Here is a 17,744-nt window from a genome sequence, read left to right as displayed (position 1 = left end):
TGACATCGGTTTTTATTCTATTTTTCTACCTCTATGCAATGGGTTTTACATCTAGATCTACACCTTGGGCGAAGCTGAAGCCACTTGTAGTACTTACTTTCCTAATATAACATACTGTTACACCTGAATGAGACTCCACAGCATTGTACTGTGCGATACACACTAGATATCCTACATTCAGTCTGTCACTTGCAACTTTCATGTAGGAACTATACTGGTATCAAGTCTTCCTGTAGGATTGATTATCACCTCACTTTCTTCTAAGGAAGAAAGACAACAAACCAAACTCTAAGCAATGTATTTTTTCTGTGTATGACGCTTGTGACATACCAGCAACATTCATCTCCCCCAAGAACTTTTTTTTTTAATAAAAAAAAAAAACTCTTTTTTTGTGTTCTGTATCAGATGGCTGCAACCATTTTCATTGGTTTCCTCTTCATCCAAAACATCCTAGAAGAAAACAAAGGAGAAAAAGTAAATGTAATGCTTTAAAATGTACCTTACATGATTTCTTCTTTGATGTATATTTCCACATCAGGTCATCCCCAGACCGGTATCTGTAACTATGTATGTGCCAGATAACGTGATGGCTGGCCTGTACCAGCTGGAGCTATATTAGTTATTCAGTAGTCCACACGGTTTTGAATTATTTATTTATTCATTTATCTATTTATATAAAATTTGCTTTGTGTTTAACACAGCATTAAAGAATAGAAGAACACTTTTTTTGAGCTTTGAGAACACCCTTACCTGACATGTAAACCTTTTGACTAAACAGCAGCTAGATTCTTGTAATGCCACAGGTCAAAGGTCAGTCAGTTCACTGATCTACAGAACTGCCTCTAAATTATCCTTAGCCTATCAGGAAGTGTGATACTGACCAACACCATGTTGTAGGTGTTGTCTGACAGACACCTTGCAAGTCAGCGATCAGGAGTAGATAAATTAATGGTGAAACACTGCGGCTGGGGAACATGTAACACCATGAGCATTGATGGTTGGCTCCCAAATGTTTAGTCCATGTGGTGTCATTTGTTTTATTCCAAAAACCAAGTAGGAGCGTGTAAAAGTGCATAAAATAACAAGTGAGATCTCCAGACATTAACAACAGTGAAAAGGAGTGGATAAGCACAAAACAACTGTTTGCTCGTAATGAAGTTATATATGTGAATGAGTGAGTGAATGAATGAATGAATGTATGCTTGGGGGTATAATGTCCCACTTAACAATTTTTCAGTTGTATGACGACGAGGTGTCATTAAGTGTGTGTACATATACTGTGTCATCGTGTGGATTGGCGAGTCCATGCCGCCAAGGTACAGCCACTGAAGAATCATGCTGAAGACACCAAAAATGACACCCCATCCAGTCCCATTTTACTGACACCAGGCCAACCAGTCCTGTTTCCTTGCTCTTACCTCAGTGCTGAGCGCCACAAGAGGCAGCAACAATTATTGTTTTTAAAGTCTTTGGTACGACCTGACCTGGGTTTGATCCCGGGTCTCTCAATTTCGAGGCGGACACTCTAACCATTAAGTTATTTCTTAGGAATATTCTGCTATTTGGTTTATTTATTTATTTATTTGAGAAGTGTTTTACACTGTACTCAAGAATATTTCACTTACAGGACAGTGACCAGCATTCTGATGGAAGGAAACCTTGGGGAAGGAGTCTGGGGGAAACCCACAACCATCTGCAGGTTGGTGTGAGACCTGTCTCCACATACGACCAGAGAGGAAGCCAACATGAGCTGAACTCACAGCCATCACATAGATGAAAAGCTCCTGGGTCATTGTGCTGTGCTGGCATGCTATCCACTAAGCTCCCTTAGCTGCTGTTAAAATACCTTTAGTAGCTCCTAGGTGCAAATTTTGCATTTAAAACCAAACTTTAAGACAAGTTATAGGCTGTTAAAAGACATGAGGAATTGCTGAGTCAGTCTTTTCTTTACAGGTAGGTTACATTACAGACAACTCTCCCTCATTTTACATGGTACATAGCCTCTGACTGATATAAATGTTTATTTTAGAACGTGGCAGTCAAAATTTAGAACACCTACTAGCAATATCATTCCAAAACTTTCCCTTGACATTCTGAATTAATGACTGCATAATTCTGTCCAATTTGCAATATTTCAGTCATGTTAATGTGTTATGCTTCTAAACCTGGTGTCCGAAGCAAAAATGCCTGTACTGGTTATACCTGAAGCCTGGAGAGGTTGATTCCTAGTGACACTTGACAGTATGGCAGTTATTAGCCGTCTTCATCAGCTCCATTGTCAGTGTTATAAAGATCTTCCGATTCGTACTTCAACTCCTCCATCAGCTCATTGATACTCTCTATTGACTCTGCAATCCTCAAACAACCAACAGAAAACAGTGGGGAACTCGTAAAACTTCTTCTTGTCTGTATCATGACAGTCCAAAGCTGTGAACTCATTTGTTCTTTTCTTTATTACATAACAATTACCATGTGTGCTCATAAACCATATATGAAGTACACAAGCACTGCAATGTCACAGAGGAAAACATTATGGTCTACTGTCATTTAGGCTGTCTGTTTAGCTGATTTAAGGATAAGATGACAAAAATTAGACCAACCAACTGACAGACAGAAAGACAGCTCAAAACAAATCTGTTTGGCTAGAAAGTTCTCCAAACTGGCATGTGGAAGGAAAACATCTGCGTTCGAAGTTGAATGGTGAAAGCAACAAAACAATGGAATTGAATATTTATAAAGGTACACAGTCATAGCCACATTGAACACTGGCTTTACTGTGTTTTTAGTTTTTAAAATGAATCAACTGAAAGCACCTTCCATATGAAAAAAAAAAATCTGCCTGAAAATGACCAGTCTCTCTCTCAAAATGTTAACAACTGATAAAACTTAACATTTGTGCTAAAACCTACATAATCTAGTCGTAATGTTGTAATCTAGTATTACAGAAGAACAGAGTGAAGTATTGTTCGAATGAGAGGTGGGAAATGATAATGTACAAGAAATCTTGTAGAACTGACTGTCTTAGCAGGATAACAAACCTTGAGTATAGTTTTGAGTCAAGTCAAAATTTAAAATGTTATCAACTTGAAAAGCAAGTGACTGGAGTCTCACAAAACACTTGTCCGGTAAGACACACCCAAAATGTGCTGTGGTAGACTCTGACAGTCAACCACAGTTGACAGTTAACCACACTGAACTAAGTGTGGCTTACCAGACCAAAGCTTTATGGAACATAAAAATGTTTTAGATGTTACTGTTGTTATTAACAATGCTGTTATACAAGTAATAATAATGAGTCATTCATTTATGATGGGCCTGAGTTCAAGGCAATTCCTAGAGGGGGATGCCGCAGTTAGTGCAAATTTGCACTACTTATTTTATACAATAAAGTAAAAAACCTACTTTTGTTTAAGTTCTTGAGCTTCTTCAGAATAGTCTGATGTAGGCTGATCTATCTCGTTCTGCCGTGCAATCTGTAACTGTGCTGTCTGTAAAACAATATGTCAAATTCATAGATCAAAGAAAGCATTCAAACACAAGACATAATTTAATACTACCATGCGCATGTATCAGTTCTGATAGAAGCTGGGATACGTAAACAACTGTCAGCAACTGCATACAGTTACACTGATAACGGCATGTCAAATCAACAAATCACGAAGCAAAATAGGGTTTTGAGAAGTTTTATATTTGCATATTAAACTGTGTGTCAAAAGGTAGAAATAGTCAGGCACGACAGAATTAATCAAATGCACTAGTCTGCACTTACCACTTCCAGCTTTTTCTTTTCCACCTCTTGAATCTTTCTGATGAGTGATGACAGCATAGGCAACTGATATGACTCTGTCAGTTTCTTCTCTATGCAGATAATTTCCTGAGATACTCCTTGGAAAGCTTTTGTTATCTCATTCACAAGATTTCTATACATAGGGAAGTTGTAATTAGGTGCGCCTTTGAGGTAAGCCGTAAAACCACTGAAAAAGTTAAAAATACAGGTACGTGTATTTATTACCAAGATAATATTTGCTTTTTTGACAATCCACCGCGGACACATGAATATTCAGCAGACTGATTGTGTAATGAAATCATCAACTGCATGCACTACTAACAAGCCTTCAATGTATGTTCAAAGAAAAATTAAGCTTCAGCATCAAAAGTATTATTTCAGAAAGTAGGTATTTTTTACCTATCGAACTTTAGGTGAAATACAGTAGTTTGACTTATTATTGGAAGGAACTTGGAAGAGTCTGGAGGTAAACAGCATGTCACTAGATACCGGACAAACCTTCTGACTTAAAGCTTCAGCCAAACCAGCTTCTGTACATACCACTTCATGGTTGGACAATGTTTTGAGAAAACACAGCACCTGGCCAGGTATATCTACACTGTACAATGTAGCCAGAACAACCACTCTGGATGGATTGCTGTTTCTTTACCAACAATGCTTGCCTCTCTAGACAATACATAGCCCGTATCAGCTCTTGTAACTTAGATGACAGAGTCTGTGTTAGTTGATTTATTAGGAAAAAATCAAACACACAGCCCTGATCCAAATGTAAATGCCTTCCTTAAGTATATGGATAGATGGTGCTTCTCAATGATACATGTAAACATTTGTACAAATGTATGTGTTTCAGGTTTTAAGCAGATGAGACTTACTCTTCAAACCAGTTATAAGTTTGGACCCTCTCTTCTTGCAATGCATAGAACTTCTTTACCAACACCTTTGGACTGTTTTCCTCTTCACCCATCTGAAAGTTGATAAGCTGTGTTAGTCACAGTGCACCCGTACATCAGTCTATTCAACATTTGTCCATTATTAACAAGCTAATGTCCGAATGTTACATTAACTGAAACGGTCATTACATAATTCTTTGTTGGGCGTAAGTCAGCCCTATCAGAGAAACTTGGGTCAGATTGTAGGGAATATTCTGACTGACTGAATTAAGTACATGTAAATATTGAGCAATATGAGTTGTTTTGATGTTTATGGCAGATGATTCCATTTTAAAGGCTAACTTTGGGGGATGACAGGATTTTTTCAGTTCAAAAAAAAAAAAAAAAAAAAAAAAAAAAGATTAAATGTTCGATTTAATCAAACTATATCATCTTCACAGACTTTCTTCTCTGACAAGAAAACACAAACCGACACAACTTCTTTCAGTGGCATTTAAAAGTTGAGGTGGATAACATAGCAAGATGCCATTAAAATTCATCGCAAGTCTTGTACATGTGTCTTCTTGCAAAAAACACAAATATAAAAACCACATTTTTCATCAATTTCTAGGTGTTATTTTGTGTGGCATATTATTACATAAAATCTCACCCACAGAATAAACTAAATTCTTGCCGCAAGGCTACCAAAGAGCTCGCTTGTAGAAGACACATATGAATCCAAAACTTCAGCTTAGCTTCGGTAAAGTACCGAAGTCATGAATATGGTAATTTATGGTAATGTGTATCTGAGACTAATATATCTGTTATATTCATCATAGTACATACATACATACGTACTCAATAGTGAACTGTTTAATTTACGTTTTTTAACATGCACACAGTGAATAAATGATGAAACGTTCTCCTAGTGTGACAGCCCTCATCCAGGGCTAAGTTAGCTGAGCTCCATATAAAAACTTAATGCAGTTACCTGCCCTTGTCAAAGATGTCCAGGCTGTGACTATAGCCGTTGACTTTGAGCATCACCAAAGAATATTGGACTGATGTGGCCTGAGAAATAACAGATCGCGGCTGTGCTTATGGCAAATTGACAGACGAAAAGATGAAGAACATACATGTACGTGTCTGCTAACATAAGGCCGTGGGGACGCATAGATAAGATAATTTTTATCTTAGCCTCATGTGGCTACTTCAACTCCCCCCTTTATATTGGGCTGGTGGAGTATCGTAGCCACAGGGGAAATCTAAACAATGGCTTCAGTCCAAAAGTGGTGTCAACTTTGGTTCTTACCTCTCAGCTTGCCAATGGTAAACCATACACTGATTCATGCCATATCCCATAGAAACTTTCTAAACAATGGCTTCAGTCCAAAAGTGGTGTCAACTTTGGTTCTTACCTCTCAGCTTGCCAATGGTAAACCATACACTGATTCATGCCATATCCCATAGAAACTTTCTAAACAATGGCTTCAGTCCAAAAGTGGTGTCAACTTTGGTTCTTACCTCTCAGCTTGCCAATGGTAAACCATACACTGATTCATGCCATATCCAATAAGAACTTTCTAAACAATGGCTTCAGTCCAAAAGTGGTGTCAACTTTGGTTCTTACCTCTCAGCTTGCCAATGGTAAACCATACACCGATTCACGCCATATCCAATAAGAACTTTCTAAACAATGGCTTCAGTCCAAAAGTGGTGTCAACTTTGGCTCTTACCTCTCAGCTTGCCAATGGTAAACCATACACCGATTCACGCCATATCCCACAAGAACTTTCTAAACAATGGCTGCAGTCCAAAAGTGGTGTCAACTTTGGCTCTTACCTCTCAGCTTGCCAATGGTAAACCATACACCGATTCACGCCATATCCCATAGAAACTTTCTAAACAATGGCTGCAGTCCAAAAGTGGTGTCACACTTTGGCTCTTACCTCTCAGCTTGCCCGCACATGCAACATTTTAGGTAGTAGTATATTCAATTCAGTATTGGTACACCAACCCCGCATTCGCGACACGGCAGACCATTTCTCTACAAGGAGGCCAATAGGCTTGTCTTTTCAGGTTTAACCTGCCCCATCTAGGAACAATAACTTTTCAAGAAACACAACTATGACAAAGGCAAATTGGCTGCTTCTTTAGCGATGACTTTGGGGTGAATTTGGATCTCGTGTGTCCTTACCAAGTGGAATATACGTGAGATGTGTGTGGGTGAGCTGAGAGGCAAGAGCCAAAGTTGACACCACTTTTGGACTGCAGCCATTGTTTAGAAAGGACATATCGAACATGGCGTGAAGCGGTGTATGGTTTTCCATTCGTTCCCTGTATGGCTTTGATACTCCGCCAGCCCAGTATAAACAGGGGAGTTGAAGTGCCCACCTAGGGCTATATCTGTCTCAAACGCCTGGCCGTGACACACTGCTACGGCAACTGCATCAGGTTTGGGACCATCCATGGCCAAACCTAACCGCTATGGTTAGTCAGACCTATCTCGCGAACTAAAGCTAACTGTCGGTATTACTGCATGTGCTCTATGTGTGCGCAAAACCTGTGCTACATACATGCAGTACATTGTAAGTTACTTCCTCTAACATTATGGTTAACACTGTTTTCCCTGATATTGGACGCACGTCTCGGGGTATGACATAACTACGCCTGTACCTTCTACCCGCGAGCTAAAAAGGAAGGTGTTCGTCCTGTCACTGTCACGTCTTGCAATCGACCTCTTCATCATCGCTCATGTCATCAAACTGAGTCGGAAATGTTCTCAGATAAAATTACGACTTTTGTCACCACTTGCCTTTCTTGTACTTTTATCCCATCTCGACGTAGGCCAGTGGCTCGACTAACTGGCAATGGGCGCAAATATTATTGAGTCTTTTAACTTTTTAAGCGTAGAAGTTTCACGTGCTGATATTTTCAGTACACAACAACAACGAGCAACGATTAATGTTTGGGCGTTTTGATTGGTCTATTTGATGACGGAAAGTACCGAATAAACACGAGTCTTGCGGAAGTTAAGATAGCAGACAAGAAAACATCTTGGAAAAGAAGTCATAGACGATGTAGTCTCGTTCAGCATAGCTTGCCATCGTCACTAGTTTCAGAGTGGCATGATGGAAAGCACAGACGATGAGGTCAGCAGACAGGTTGGTGCCTTAATGGTATCTGGCGCTAGAGAGATGCAATGACGTAGTGATGCAACTCCCTCTGTGTAGCTTTCGTGAGTTAAGCAGTTCGCTTGCATTGAACTGTGCTAATCCCGAGCAGCTGAGTCGAGTGTGATAGGGAGGTGACGGGAGCATGACACATCTCTTAACCTTAAGTTTGCCACTGCATTTCACTGACTTCAAGTGACATGTCACTCACCTCTACAGAGCAAAAATCTCCAGCTACACAGCTAGTTACTCAACTGTTTATTAATAGTTAATTGTTTAAATAACACAAGTAGGCCTACATTAGTCCATCTAGAGTAGATGGTGTGGTATTTTAGACTTCTGAGTTTTGAAATGTCAGAATTTCAAATAGCATGCTGGGTCCATCTCGTGGACTAAGAGTACATAAGATCTACTCTGAAAAATATATACACGAAGCCCATTTTTAAGTAACATGTTATAGATATAAATTGAATGTTCGGTAAGCGGGAAGATCTGCCAGCAGCCTGCAGATGGTTGTGGGTTTCCCCTGGGCTCTGCCCGGTTTCCACCCACCATAATGCTGACCGCCGTCGTATAAGTGAAATATTCTCGAGTGCAGCGTAAAACACCAATCAAATAAATAAATAAATCAATTGAATGTTCGAAATTTCATCATGGGTTGAAAGCACAATGACGGCCATGCTAGACTGGTCACTACTTCAACTGACCCTTCATAAAGAGTTACATAAAAATATACAGTGTTGTCTGATTGTCTCGATATGCACAACCATCCTCAAATGTAGGACATTTTCGGCTTTCGTTTTGTGTACTTTTTCGCTGTGGGACATCGTCCCCCCAACCCCCAACATATCTTTAGAAGATATTAGTTAAATCAGCTAGAAGGGCTTTTGATGTGACTTCATGACAAATATGTGTGTCTCTTCACCTGTTTTTGGTGTAGGCCTAAAGGTACATTTCACAACTTTTCACTTCCTTAAGATGTCTTGATTACTGTACCTCAGTGATTTTCAAATGTTTTGTAATTTATTCTAAAGAATAAATTACAAAATGTTTTTATCACCCACCAAAGTCATCCTCACTCCACACTTTCCATCATCAGTGATGCAACATGTTCTAATGCAGCTATAATATGATAGATAATATGATATAATAGATTCCAACCTGTAGATGGTTGTGGCTTTCCCCTGTGCTCTGTTCGGTTTCCTCTCATCATAATACAGGCCACTCTGGCATCGCTTAAGTTAAATATTCTTGAGTGTGGCATAAAGCACCACTCAAATATATAAATAAATGAAAGATCACAACAACCTTTTTTGACTTTTTTCTGAGGCCAAGGTGGTGCCAGCGCGGCACAATGACGTAGGAAACTCTTACCAAGTTCGTTGCTGTGAATGCAAGTCCATGTAATGCAGGCTTCCTCAGCAACCTGCGGATGGTCGTGTTTTTCCACTGGACTTTACCTGGTTTCCTCCCACCATGATGTGGGCTGCCGTCGTATAAGTGAAATATTCTTGAGTAAGGCGTAAAACACCAATCAAATAAATAAATACATTTCACAGCACATTCTACTTCCATGGTTTTTCACATTGATCATAAAATCTCACTTGATGCATGTCATTCTCGGTGCCAGTTTGGTGTTTTGTAGTGTGGTCTCAAACTCAAACATATAATATGTAATCAACTAACACCATGCACAGATGAAAGTTTTTGGGATTTATACAGAATTTGGAATTTCCATGGAAATAACAGAAAATTTACCAAAATTTTCACATATTTTGTCCATTTTTACCAGCTCTATTCATCATATTTATTCAAGAAATGCATGCAAACTTAATTATATTCCCCATGTCTAGTTTTGGATGTCTTTTCAGGTTCATACTGCCAAACATGTGTACCTGTTGATGAAGCAGGAATATCGCATCAGCAGAAACATCCGTGCACTATGGTTTCTGCAACATTTGAACAGTGTCCTCAAATACAGACCTCAGAAGGAATTGGTCAGTTTCACAAGCTATCTTACTTGTCTATTTTTAATAGCTACATGTATGGACAGCATACAGTTATAATATGCATGTTTAAATTACAAAGCTATTTGTCATGAGTATGATAGCTAGGACAAGCTCATGTAAATTTTATAAACGTTTGTGTAACATCCACATTTTGTAACCCTGTCAGAGCAATATTTCCGGAGAACTGTCGGGTCTAGTTTAATACATTCAGTTTTAGCTTAGTGACAAGAGTGGCAATTGCCATTTGCTCTGTAGGACACAGGATGTGTGTGTTCAAACCCAGTCTTGGATACGGAGTTTGTAGATCAGCAATACTTGATTTAGAGCTATTTTACTCAGTTAAATGTTTGTTGAGGATCACTTGTCTTTCAGGAATATGAAGTGCATACGTATATATCTTGACACGTGGGAATGTTTGTCATTAACATGCCCAAGGTGTTTTACCCTAGGCACTGCGGCTAATTCCCCCCATAAAACTGACCACCGTCATTTTAGTGAAAAATTCATGAGTACAGTGTTCTGTTCTAAACAACAATCAAATAAAATGAAAGAAAATAACAACAATTAGTGATGAGATATCATACTTCTTTGTGTGACTTTTTTTGAGGTTATAAATTCTGCCCTCACCATGCATTTTAACATTTACCAATAATACAGATAACTCAGTATTTATATTTTTTAATAAGTGTTTTGCAGGCTTAACCATGTCTATGCCCTTGCCACGATAATGCTGAAATATTCCTGATGTGGTGTTAAGCCATACTCATTCATTCAAGTGTGTGAAACCTTTTTATTTTGTTTACTTTAGAGTGATGAGACAGAAGAATTGATGGTGCTATCTGTGGTACCTTGTGATGAAGCATTACAAGTGGAGCTGGACAGAGAGTACCTGTTCAGGATAACACCTGACACCATCATTACCTTTATATCACGCCGATATCGTTTAGTGTTTGCTTTGGACCTCAGCCCTTCATCAGCATCTGTGGTAAGCATTTCACTGACTGTTCATAATACCTGTTGAATCCATTTATTATCTTATCCTACATAATATCTGTGCAGTTAGTATTTTTGGTGTAGTATTAAATTATGTAATAATGAGGTGTAAGAGATATTTTAACTGACATGACTTTGCCTGAAGTGGACTAACTTCCAGTCAAAGTGTCTGTTGTTAATTAATCATAAATGTTGAGCCTTCTCTTGATTGTCATTTGTTATGTGAATTGTTTTTCTGTAGGATATGTGTTCTGGGGAGGTGTTGTATGATGAGGTGCTCACTACCCTTCACAACTGTCTCACTGGCCTTGTTCAACCAGTAAGTAGATGTGTTAGCCGATTTGTTTGCAAGTGTCAGTTCTGATCATTTTCTGCTGCCTGTAAATTACAGTGGAATAGCATTAGCAGGTCAGTACCAAGCTACAAATATTTGTAATTAACGGTGCGCAATATTTATTCTCATTGCAAAGGTAAAGTGGGAATAAAATGTGAAGTTTTAGGTTTTACTGTGATTCATGTGTACACTATGGGATGAATGAATAAATGATTTTGACTTAGTGCTGCTTCTGTACATACTCTGTGGAAGAAGTATTATGATTAGCTATTCATTCGTATGTACATTATGCTCATTTTATAGTCTTATTGGATTCTGTTTGACTTTGACAATATGATATGACATTGCATCTTGTTTTTTCTTGTGTTCTTAGTTAACACTACCCAGCAGTTTTCTGGTGCTGTCCCCACAGATTTATGTCACTGTGATTGCCTTGACACCATTGTTAAACTGTTCCACAAACAGGGTAAGTTTAATTAAAATAGGTAAAAATAGGTGAAGTAGCTGTTTGTTTAACAATTGGCCACACACAGTATATGGTGGTGACCGTGTGAACACATGGTTGTGAATGATTTGTTTCTAATTCTTGTACGTGGACTATGGGACAAAGGGGAATGGTGTGATAGTGAAAGTGATCAAGAAAAAGACATAGTTAAATACCACACAGATTGCTGTGAATATATGATGGAAACATTCAAGAATTATGATCATAGTTTGTTAACCATTGCGCTCAAAAAAGACCACTTGTCTTCCATCATTGTGGCTTGAACATGTATGTCATGCGTCACCGGGAAGTTTGTCAGTAACTTGCCAAAGGTTAGTGGTTTACCCCAGTCACTTTGGTTTACTTCACCCTTAAAACTGCTTGGCATCAAAATAAGTGAAAAACTCTTCAGTATAAAGTACAAACAGCAATCTGTCAATCAACCAATGAATTCCAGCCTTTCATGGCTTGGTTGGCCTTTCATTGTGGCAGGAGTATTGTCAGGTACCTGGTAAGATAACCTGTTGTTTTTTCCTTAGCTGTGTCTGATTTGTTTTGTAAATGTTCTTTTCTTTAAAAATTTTTGATTTCTTAAATTTTTTAAAATTTAAATTTTTAAATTTTTGATTTCTTTAAAATTTCAGGTGCTTGCCCAGGGAATGCTTATTACCAAAGAAAATGTGGAGGAATTTCTCAAAGAAGCCAGGCAGAAGTTGATAAACTTTGAAACAAGCTTAGTTCAAAACTTTAGTAAAGTACTCCAGAGTGATGATTTCTTGGTAAGAACATTTCAGAATGTTTGTCTGTTTAATCCTCAGCCAGTTAGGTTTATTGTCGTTGCCATGACCTGCTATCTGTCTGTCCATTTTTATACGTCCCCATTTCTTGTCATTTTGATTTCTCCTATTGAAAGGAAATTCATGAAATATTTTCTGAAACTGTCATTGTAACTCAGAGACATGCTTTTTGGCAAAATCTATCTGTGTATTAATTTGCATCTTAATGAACACAATTCAAATTATATCAACTCTTGTGTATCTGTAATTTGTAATTCTCAGGCGGAATATAACACAGTGTGTTGTTGCTCTTTATAATACCCAACCAACCCATTAAAATAGTAATGCACCAAATTATTTTTCTCCCTTTTTCATGGTTATGAACATTTTTTTTCTTTGTCTTAACACTCAACAAACAGTGATTATGAATGATCGTTCATTGTTGTGAGACAAATGGTACGTAAGAGAATCGAATCAGCCACAGAATCTCCATTCGGTGGAAAAGTAGGAACAGAATACAGGCTTGTACCTTGTTGGGTCTGAGTCAACCATATAACTGTATATGTTATCGGGATTTAAAGTCCCACCAGGATTGCCAGCTGTCAGTCCGCCTGGTAATCATATAAAATGACACAAGAGTAGGAAGTTGTGATCAAAAGAACCCTTGACGTGATCTGTGCATGAAAAACTGACAGAAAATGATCCTGACATGGGAAGTACATTTAGTGAATCTCATCATCACATGTGTAACAGATAACCATGGCTAGGCATAAGATGTATTGCCCCCTTTAAAGTTAACAGAAATTTTCTTTCACTTTCAAGTGAAACGTGCTTATGCTGGTGGTGAGTCTTTTTGCTGAGAATTAAGTTGATCACTTAATGTAGATTAAGTTCCAGCAAGGGAAAGATAAAGAAGGCTATGGAACGGTGTTCATAGCATATTAAAAACTCTTCATCTAGAGTAAGTATGAGATGAAGAAATAGGCTATGCTCTGGGCCTTGTGTCCATATATTCCTATATCATACAACAACAGCAACTCTGTGTTGTACATGTACATGCACAGTTTGTACTGCTTACTTTTGGACTTTGTAGCTACTGTTTGTGGTAAAACTTTGCCTCCAGTCTTGTACAGTATCTAAAACTATGCTTTACATTTTATCAGACTAAGTCACAGTCACTTCAGGGTGGGTAATGCTTCAAAGTGTGACTTGTCCACCTTATTTTGTACAATGAAACCACAATACTTTTACTGGAGAGATGCTTCTCCTAAGATCAGCTTTACCTGTTGGAACAGAAGCAAATTGCTACACCGTGTTTCAGTCAAGCGGTATATAGACGGTATAAGCATTCAGAGCTGAGGACTTCACTTCAACTGCTAGTTTTCTTGTTTGTCGCCCACCACAAATTGGCGAGAGCACATGGGAATGCGCTCTGTGTCTGTCTGTTCATCTGTCACACTCGATTTTATCATTAAAATATTTATAACAGTTTTCATTCAGTCAAGTTCATTCGCCTGTATGTATTTACTGTTCCCTGGTATACATGCACATTATTATGACCATCATGTGTTGGTCTACAGGATCATGATGGTGTCAGACTAACTGGGGGACTGTACACTGATACACTGACATGTCATTAGGAATATCTTGTTGTTTATCTACAGGATCATGATGGTGTCAGACTAACTGGGGGACTGTACACTGATATACAGACATGTCAGTATGATCATCATGTTGTTTATCTACAGGATCATGATGGTGTCAGACTAACTGGGGGACTGTACACTGATACACTGACATGTCATTAGGAATATCTTGTTGTTTGTCTACAGGATCATGATGGTGTCAGACTAACTGGGGGACTGTACACTGATATACAGACATGTCAGTATGATCATCATGTTGTTTGTCTACAGGATCATGATGGTGTCAGACTAACTGGGGGACTGTACACTGATATACAGACATGTCAGTATGATCATCATGTTGTTTGTCTACAGGATCATGATGGTGTCAGACTAACTGGGGGACTGTACACTGATATACAGACATGTCAGTATGATCATCATGTTGTTTGTCTACAGGATCATGATGGTGTCAGACTAACTGGGGGACTGTTTTCTGATATTGTGGAGCAGCCTATCTGTCCTGTACCACCTGACATAATGACCAGCCCAGAACCTTACTTTGTCAACATGCTGAGATATGGGATCCTAGCTCTACAGCTCTTACCAGAGAACACAAGTGCTGGTGAGTACACACATGTGTAATCTATGGTCAAATAGGATGTCCGTGTTAGGCAGTATACAAACAGATAATCTCCAGTCAGCCATTGACTTATGAGAAACAGGTGCTTTTCTCCAGGTGTCTTATGGTCTCCCATTAAACATCAGTCAAAGAAATAGATAAATAAATGCTGGGGTTATATTGTAGTATGGATAACCTTTATATGCAGGTATTTGATCAAATCATGCTTCAGAAACAGGCTACAAGGGAGATAATTGATCCAGAATGTGATGTAATGATAATCAAGCTCATGCACGTGTTTGAGTCATTGCCCAGTATTAATTTTTTTTAGCTCGCCTTGTGAAGTAAGGAGAGACATTGTGAGAGGGGTATCAGATGCTGTCAGTGGCAGTGACGTTGGTGGTCGCAGTGGCGGGGGGCGGTGTCGAGTTTGGTTAAAGTTTTTGTTTCAATCAGAGGGTTGCAGTGGCCACCCATAGTACACAGATCATGTCAAAGACAAAAAACTTTTATCTCATAGCTGAACATTTTGCGCAGCCATTCACAGGGTTGCAATTGCTTCCCAAAGTACATGGATTACCAAATGCAATTCGCCATGTACATATCAAAGACCTCAGTGCTAAAGGTGTGCACTGACTCCCCATAGTGTCTTTCACCTTCACAATGATTTACAACTCCATGCATATGAAGTCACTGCTCTGCAAACCTTACGCATGTGATAAACAGTCATATTTGTGATAGTGTAATAGTTTTGGTCTTTCTTGTTGATCTAATGGCAAAATCTTAGCGCTAGATAATTAGAGAATAATTAATCTGTGGGTGACACGTTCAGTCATTCTGCATTTTTTAGGTTTAGAGGTCAATACATGTATTTGAATGTATCACATGACTTGAACATTATGCAGTTTTACAAACTGTTGTCTTTGTTCCCTTCAGGTGTAATTGTGATTAATGTTGTCTTTGTTCCCTACAGGTGTCATTGTGATCACTGTTGTCTTTGGTCCCTTCAGGTGTATTTGTGATTAATGTTGTCTTTGTTCCCTAGAGGTGTAATTGTGATCAGTGCTGCCTTTGTTCAATATAGGTGTAATTGTGATCACTGCTGTCTTTGTTCAGTACAGGTGTAATTGTGATCACTGTTGTCTTTGTTCCCTTCAGGTGTAATTGTGATTAATGTTGTCTTTGTTCCCTAGAGGTGTAATTGTGTTCACTGTTGTCTTTCTTCAATACAGGTGTTATTGTGATCACTATTATCTTTGTTCCTTACAGGTGTAATTGTGATCACTGTTGTCTTTGTTCACTTCAGGTGTAATTGTGATCACTGTTGTCTTTGTTCCTTTCAGGTGTAATTGTGATCACTGTTGTCTTTGTTCAATTCAGGTGTAATTGTGATTATTGTTGTCTTTGTTCCTTACAGGTGTAATTGTGATCACAGATGGAATGGTGGGTCTGCCTGATGCAACAGTATTTGAGTCTCTGATGGTTCAGCTGAGAAATGGGACGATTGCTTGTTCCTTCCTGCGCTTGGGTAACAGTCGAAGTGACAGCTGTCAGCTTGGACACATCCCACATGTTGAGCTATTACAGTTCATAGCCACAGCCACGTTTGGAGCCTATTTTTCTACCTGTCCTAATGTGGTGAGAATGCATACTCTTTTAATCAATTACTGCTGTAAATTTGTTCAGTATTCCTATTCCTATAAACTTGTGCTTTCTTAACTTCTGCGAGAGGCAGTCCAATATTTAAGAAGTTATACATGTATTATCCACCTTATGAACATGTTGAACAGTGTTCGTCACATTTATATGTTTCCCCCTTTTTGCCTTTATGTTTATTCATCTATTATGCAATTCCTTGAGAAGTGAAATTGAAATGAAAAGTGAGCCAACCGTTTAGAATTCAAACATTATCATATTTGAATTGTGGTTGGTATTTTTTTTGGCAGGGGTGGGGGTGGGTGTCGAGGGGAGATGTTGGTTACTGGCATTATAGTTTCGATTGCAAAATTTCAGTTTGATTTAAACTGGTATTCTTTATTTCAGTCTGGAAGTGAGCCATCTATGAATGTCTACCACCAAGCATTTTTTTGCTGGAACTTCCAAAAAGGGTTGGATGGTTTCAAGATTGAAGACCTGTCCAATAAAAACGTGGATGAATTAACAGAAGATCTCGCTTGGAGCAAAAGGTTGTTACACAATGTTTGTTAGGTAGTATTTTAATAGTTTACATCTCTTATCTTCCTGATAGATATCTCCCACACAGTCAGTGTAATTTTCTTGAGTCTGTTGCTTGTTATTCTATAATGCTGCTCACTGCCTCATCTGTCTTCTACTTCTCTCTCCTCAGGCCCTGTGTGTTGTCTGCTCACTGCCTCATCTGTCTTCTCCCTCTCTCTCCTCAGGCCCTGTGTGTTGTCTGCTCACTGCCTCATCTGTGTTCTCCCTCTCTCTCCTCAGGCCCTGTGTGTTGTCTGCTCACTGCCTCATCTGTCTTCTCTCTCTCTCTCCTCAGGCCCTGTGTGTTGTCTGCTCACTGCCTCATCTGTCTTCTCCCTCTCTTTCCGCAGGCCCTGTGTGTTGCCTGCTCACTGCCTCATCTGTCTTCTTCCTCTCTCTCCTCAGGCCCTGTGTGCTGCCTGCTCACTGCCTCATTTGTCTATGCTCTCTCTCTGCAGGCCCTGTGTGCTGTCTGCTCACTGCCTCATCTGTCTCCTCTCTCTTTCTCCGCAGGCCCTGTGTGCTGTCTGCTCACTGCCCCATCTGTCTTCTCCCTCTCTCTCCGCAGGCCCGGTGTGCTGTCTGCTCACTGCCTCATCTGTCTTCTCCCTCTCTCTCCTCACGTCCTGTGTGTTGTCTGCTCACTGCCTCATCTGTCTTCTCCCTCTCTTTCCGCAGGCCCTGTGTGCTGTCTGCTCACTGCCCCATCTGTCTTCTCCCTCTCTCTCCGCAGGCCCTGTGTGCTGTCTGCTCACTGCCCCATCTGTCTTCTCCCTCTCTCTCCGCAGGCCCTGTGTGCTGTCTGCTCACTGCCTCATCTGTGTTCTCCCTCTCTCTCCTCAGGCCCTGTGTGTT

The 17,744-nt window shown here is 39.4% G+C and overlaps 2 protein-coding genes across 4 annotated transcripts in view; one reads left to right on the top strand and one right to left on the bottom strand.

Annotated features, from left to right (window-relative positions):
• Nucleotides 1-9: 9 nt before the first annotated feature.
• On the bottom strand, nucleotides 10-7,600 carry LOC135470547 (required for excision 1-B domain-containing protein-like). Of its 3 annotated transcripts, none has more exons than XM_064749557.1 (6): nucleotides 7,472-7,600; nucleotides 4,660-4,751; nucleotides 3,770-3,974; nucleotides 3,403-3,488; nucleotides 2,203-2,356; nucleotides 10-450 (listed from the first exon to the last, which is right to left on the bottom strand). In XM_064749557.1, the coding sequence occupies exons 2-5, from the start codon at nucleotides 4,749-4,751 to the stop codon at nucleotides 2,254-2,256; spliced, it is 486 nt and encodes a 161-aa protein (XP_064605627.1). In that variant the 5' UTR covers nucleotides 7,472-7,600; the 3' UTR covers nucleotides 10-450; nucleotides 2,203-2,253. The 3 variants fall into 3 exon arrangements, with proteins under 3 accessions (XP_064605627.1, XP_064605629.1, XP_064605628.1); XM_064749559.1 differs by having other exon boundaries at nucleotides 2,203-2,348; XM_064749558.1 differs by lacking the exon at nucleotides 2,203-2,356.
• A 91-nt stretch (nucleotides 7,601-7,691) lies between these two features.
• Nucleotides 7,692-17,744, top strand: part of LOC135470816 (KICSTOR complex protein SZT2-like) — a 102,196-nt gene continuing 92,143 nt past the window's right edge. The window contains exons 1-9 of the mRNA XM_064749859.1: nucleotides 7,692-7,820; nucleotides 9,701-9,826; nucleotides 10,647-10,823; nucleotides 11,073-11,150; nucleotides 11,539-11,631; nucleotides 12,294-12,428; nucleotides 14,510-14,675; nucleotides 16,090-16,310; nucleotides 16,716-16,858. Of these exons, the coding sequence (XP_064605929.1) occupies nucleotides 7,788-7,820; nucleotides 9,701-9,826; nucleotides 10,647-10,823; nucleotides 11,073-11,150; nucleotides 11,539-11,631; nucleotides 12,294-12,428; nucleotides 14,510-14,675; nucleotides 16,090-16,310; nucleotides 16,716-16,858 (1,172 nt within the window). The 5' untranslated portion in view covers nucleotides 7,692-7,787. The remainder of the gene's footprint in view (nucleotides 7,821-9,700; nucleotides 9,827-10,646; nucleotides 10,824-11,072; nucleotides 11,151-11,538; nucleotides 11,632-12,293; nucleotides 12,429-14,509; nucleotides 14,676-16,089; nucleotides 16,311-16,715; nucleotides 16,859-17,744) is intronic.

Source organism: Liolophura sinensis, chromosome 7 (assembly GCF_032854445.1).
Source record: "Liolophura sinensis isolate JHLJ2023 chromosome 7, CUHK_Ljap_v2, whole genome shotgun sequence".
Lineage (NCBI taxonomy): Eukaryota > Metazoa > Mollusca > Polyplacophora > Chitonida > Chitonidae > Liolophura > Liolophura sinensis.
Note: the sequence above shows the minus strand (reverse complement) of the source record. Positions and strands in the feature narration are given on the sequence as shown.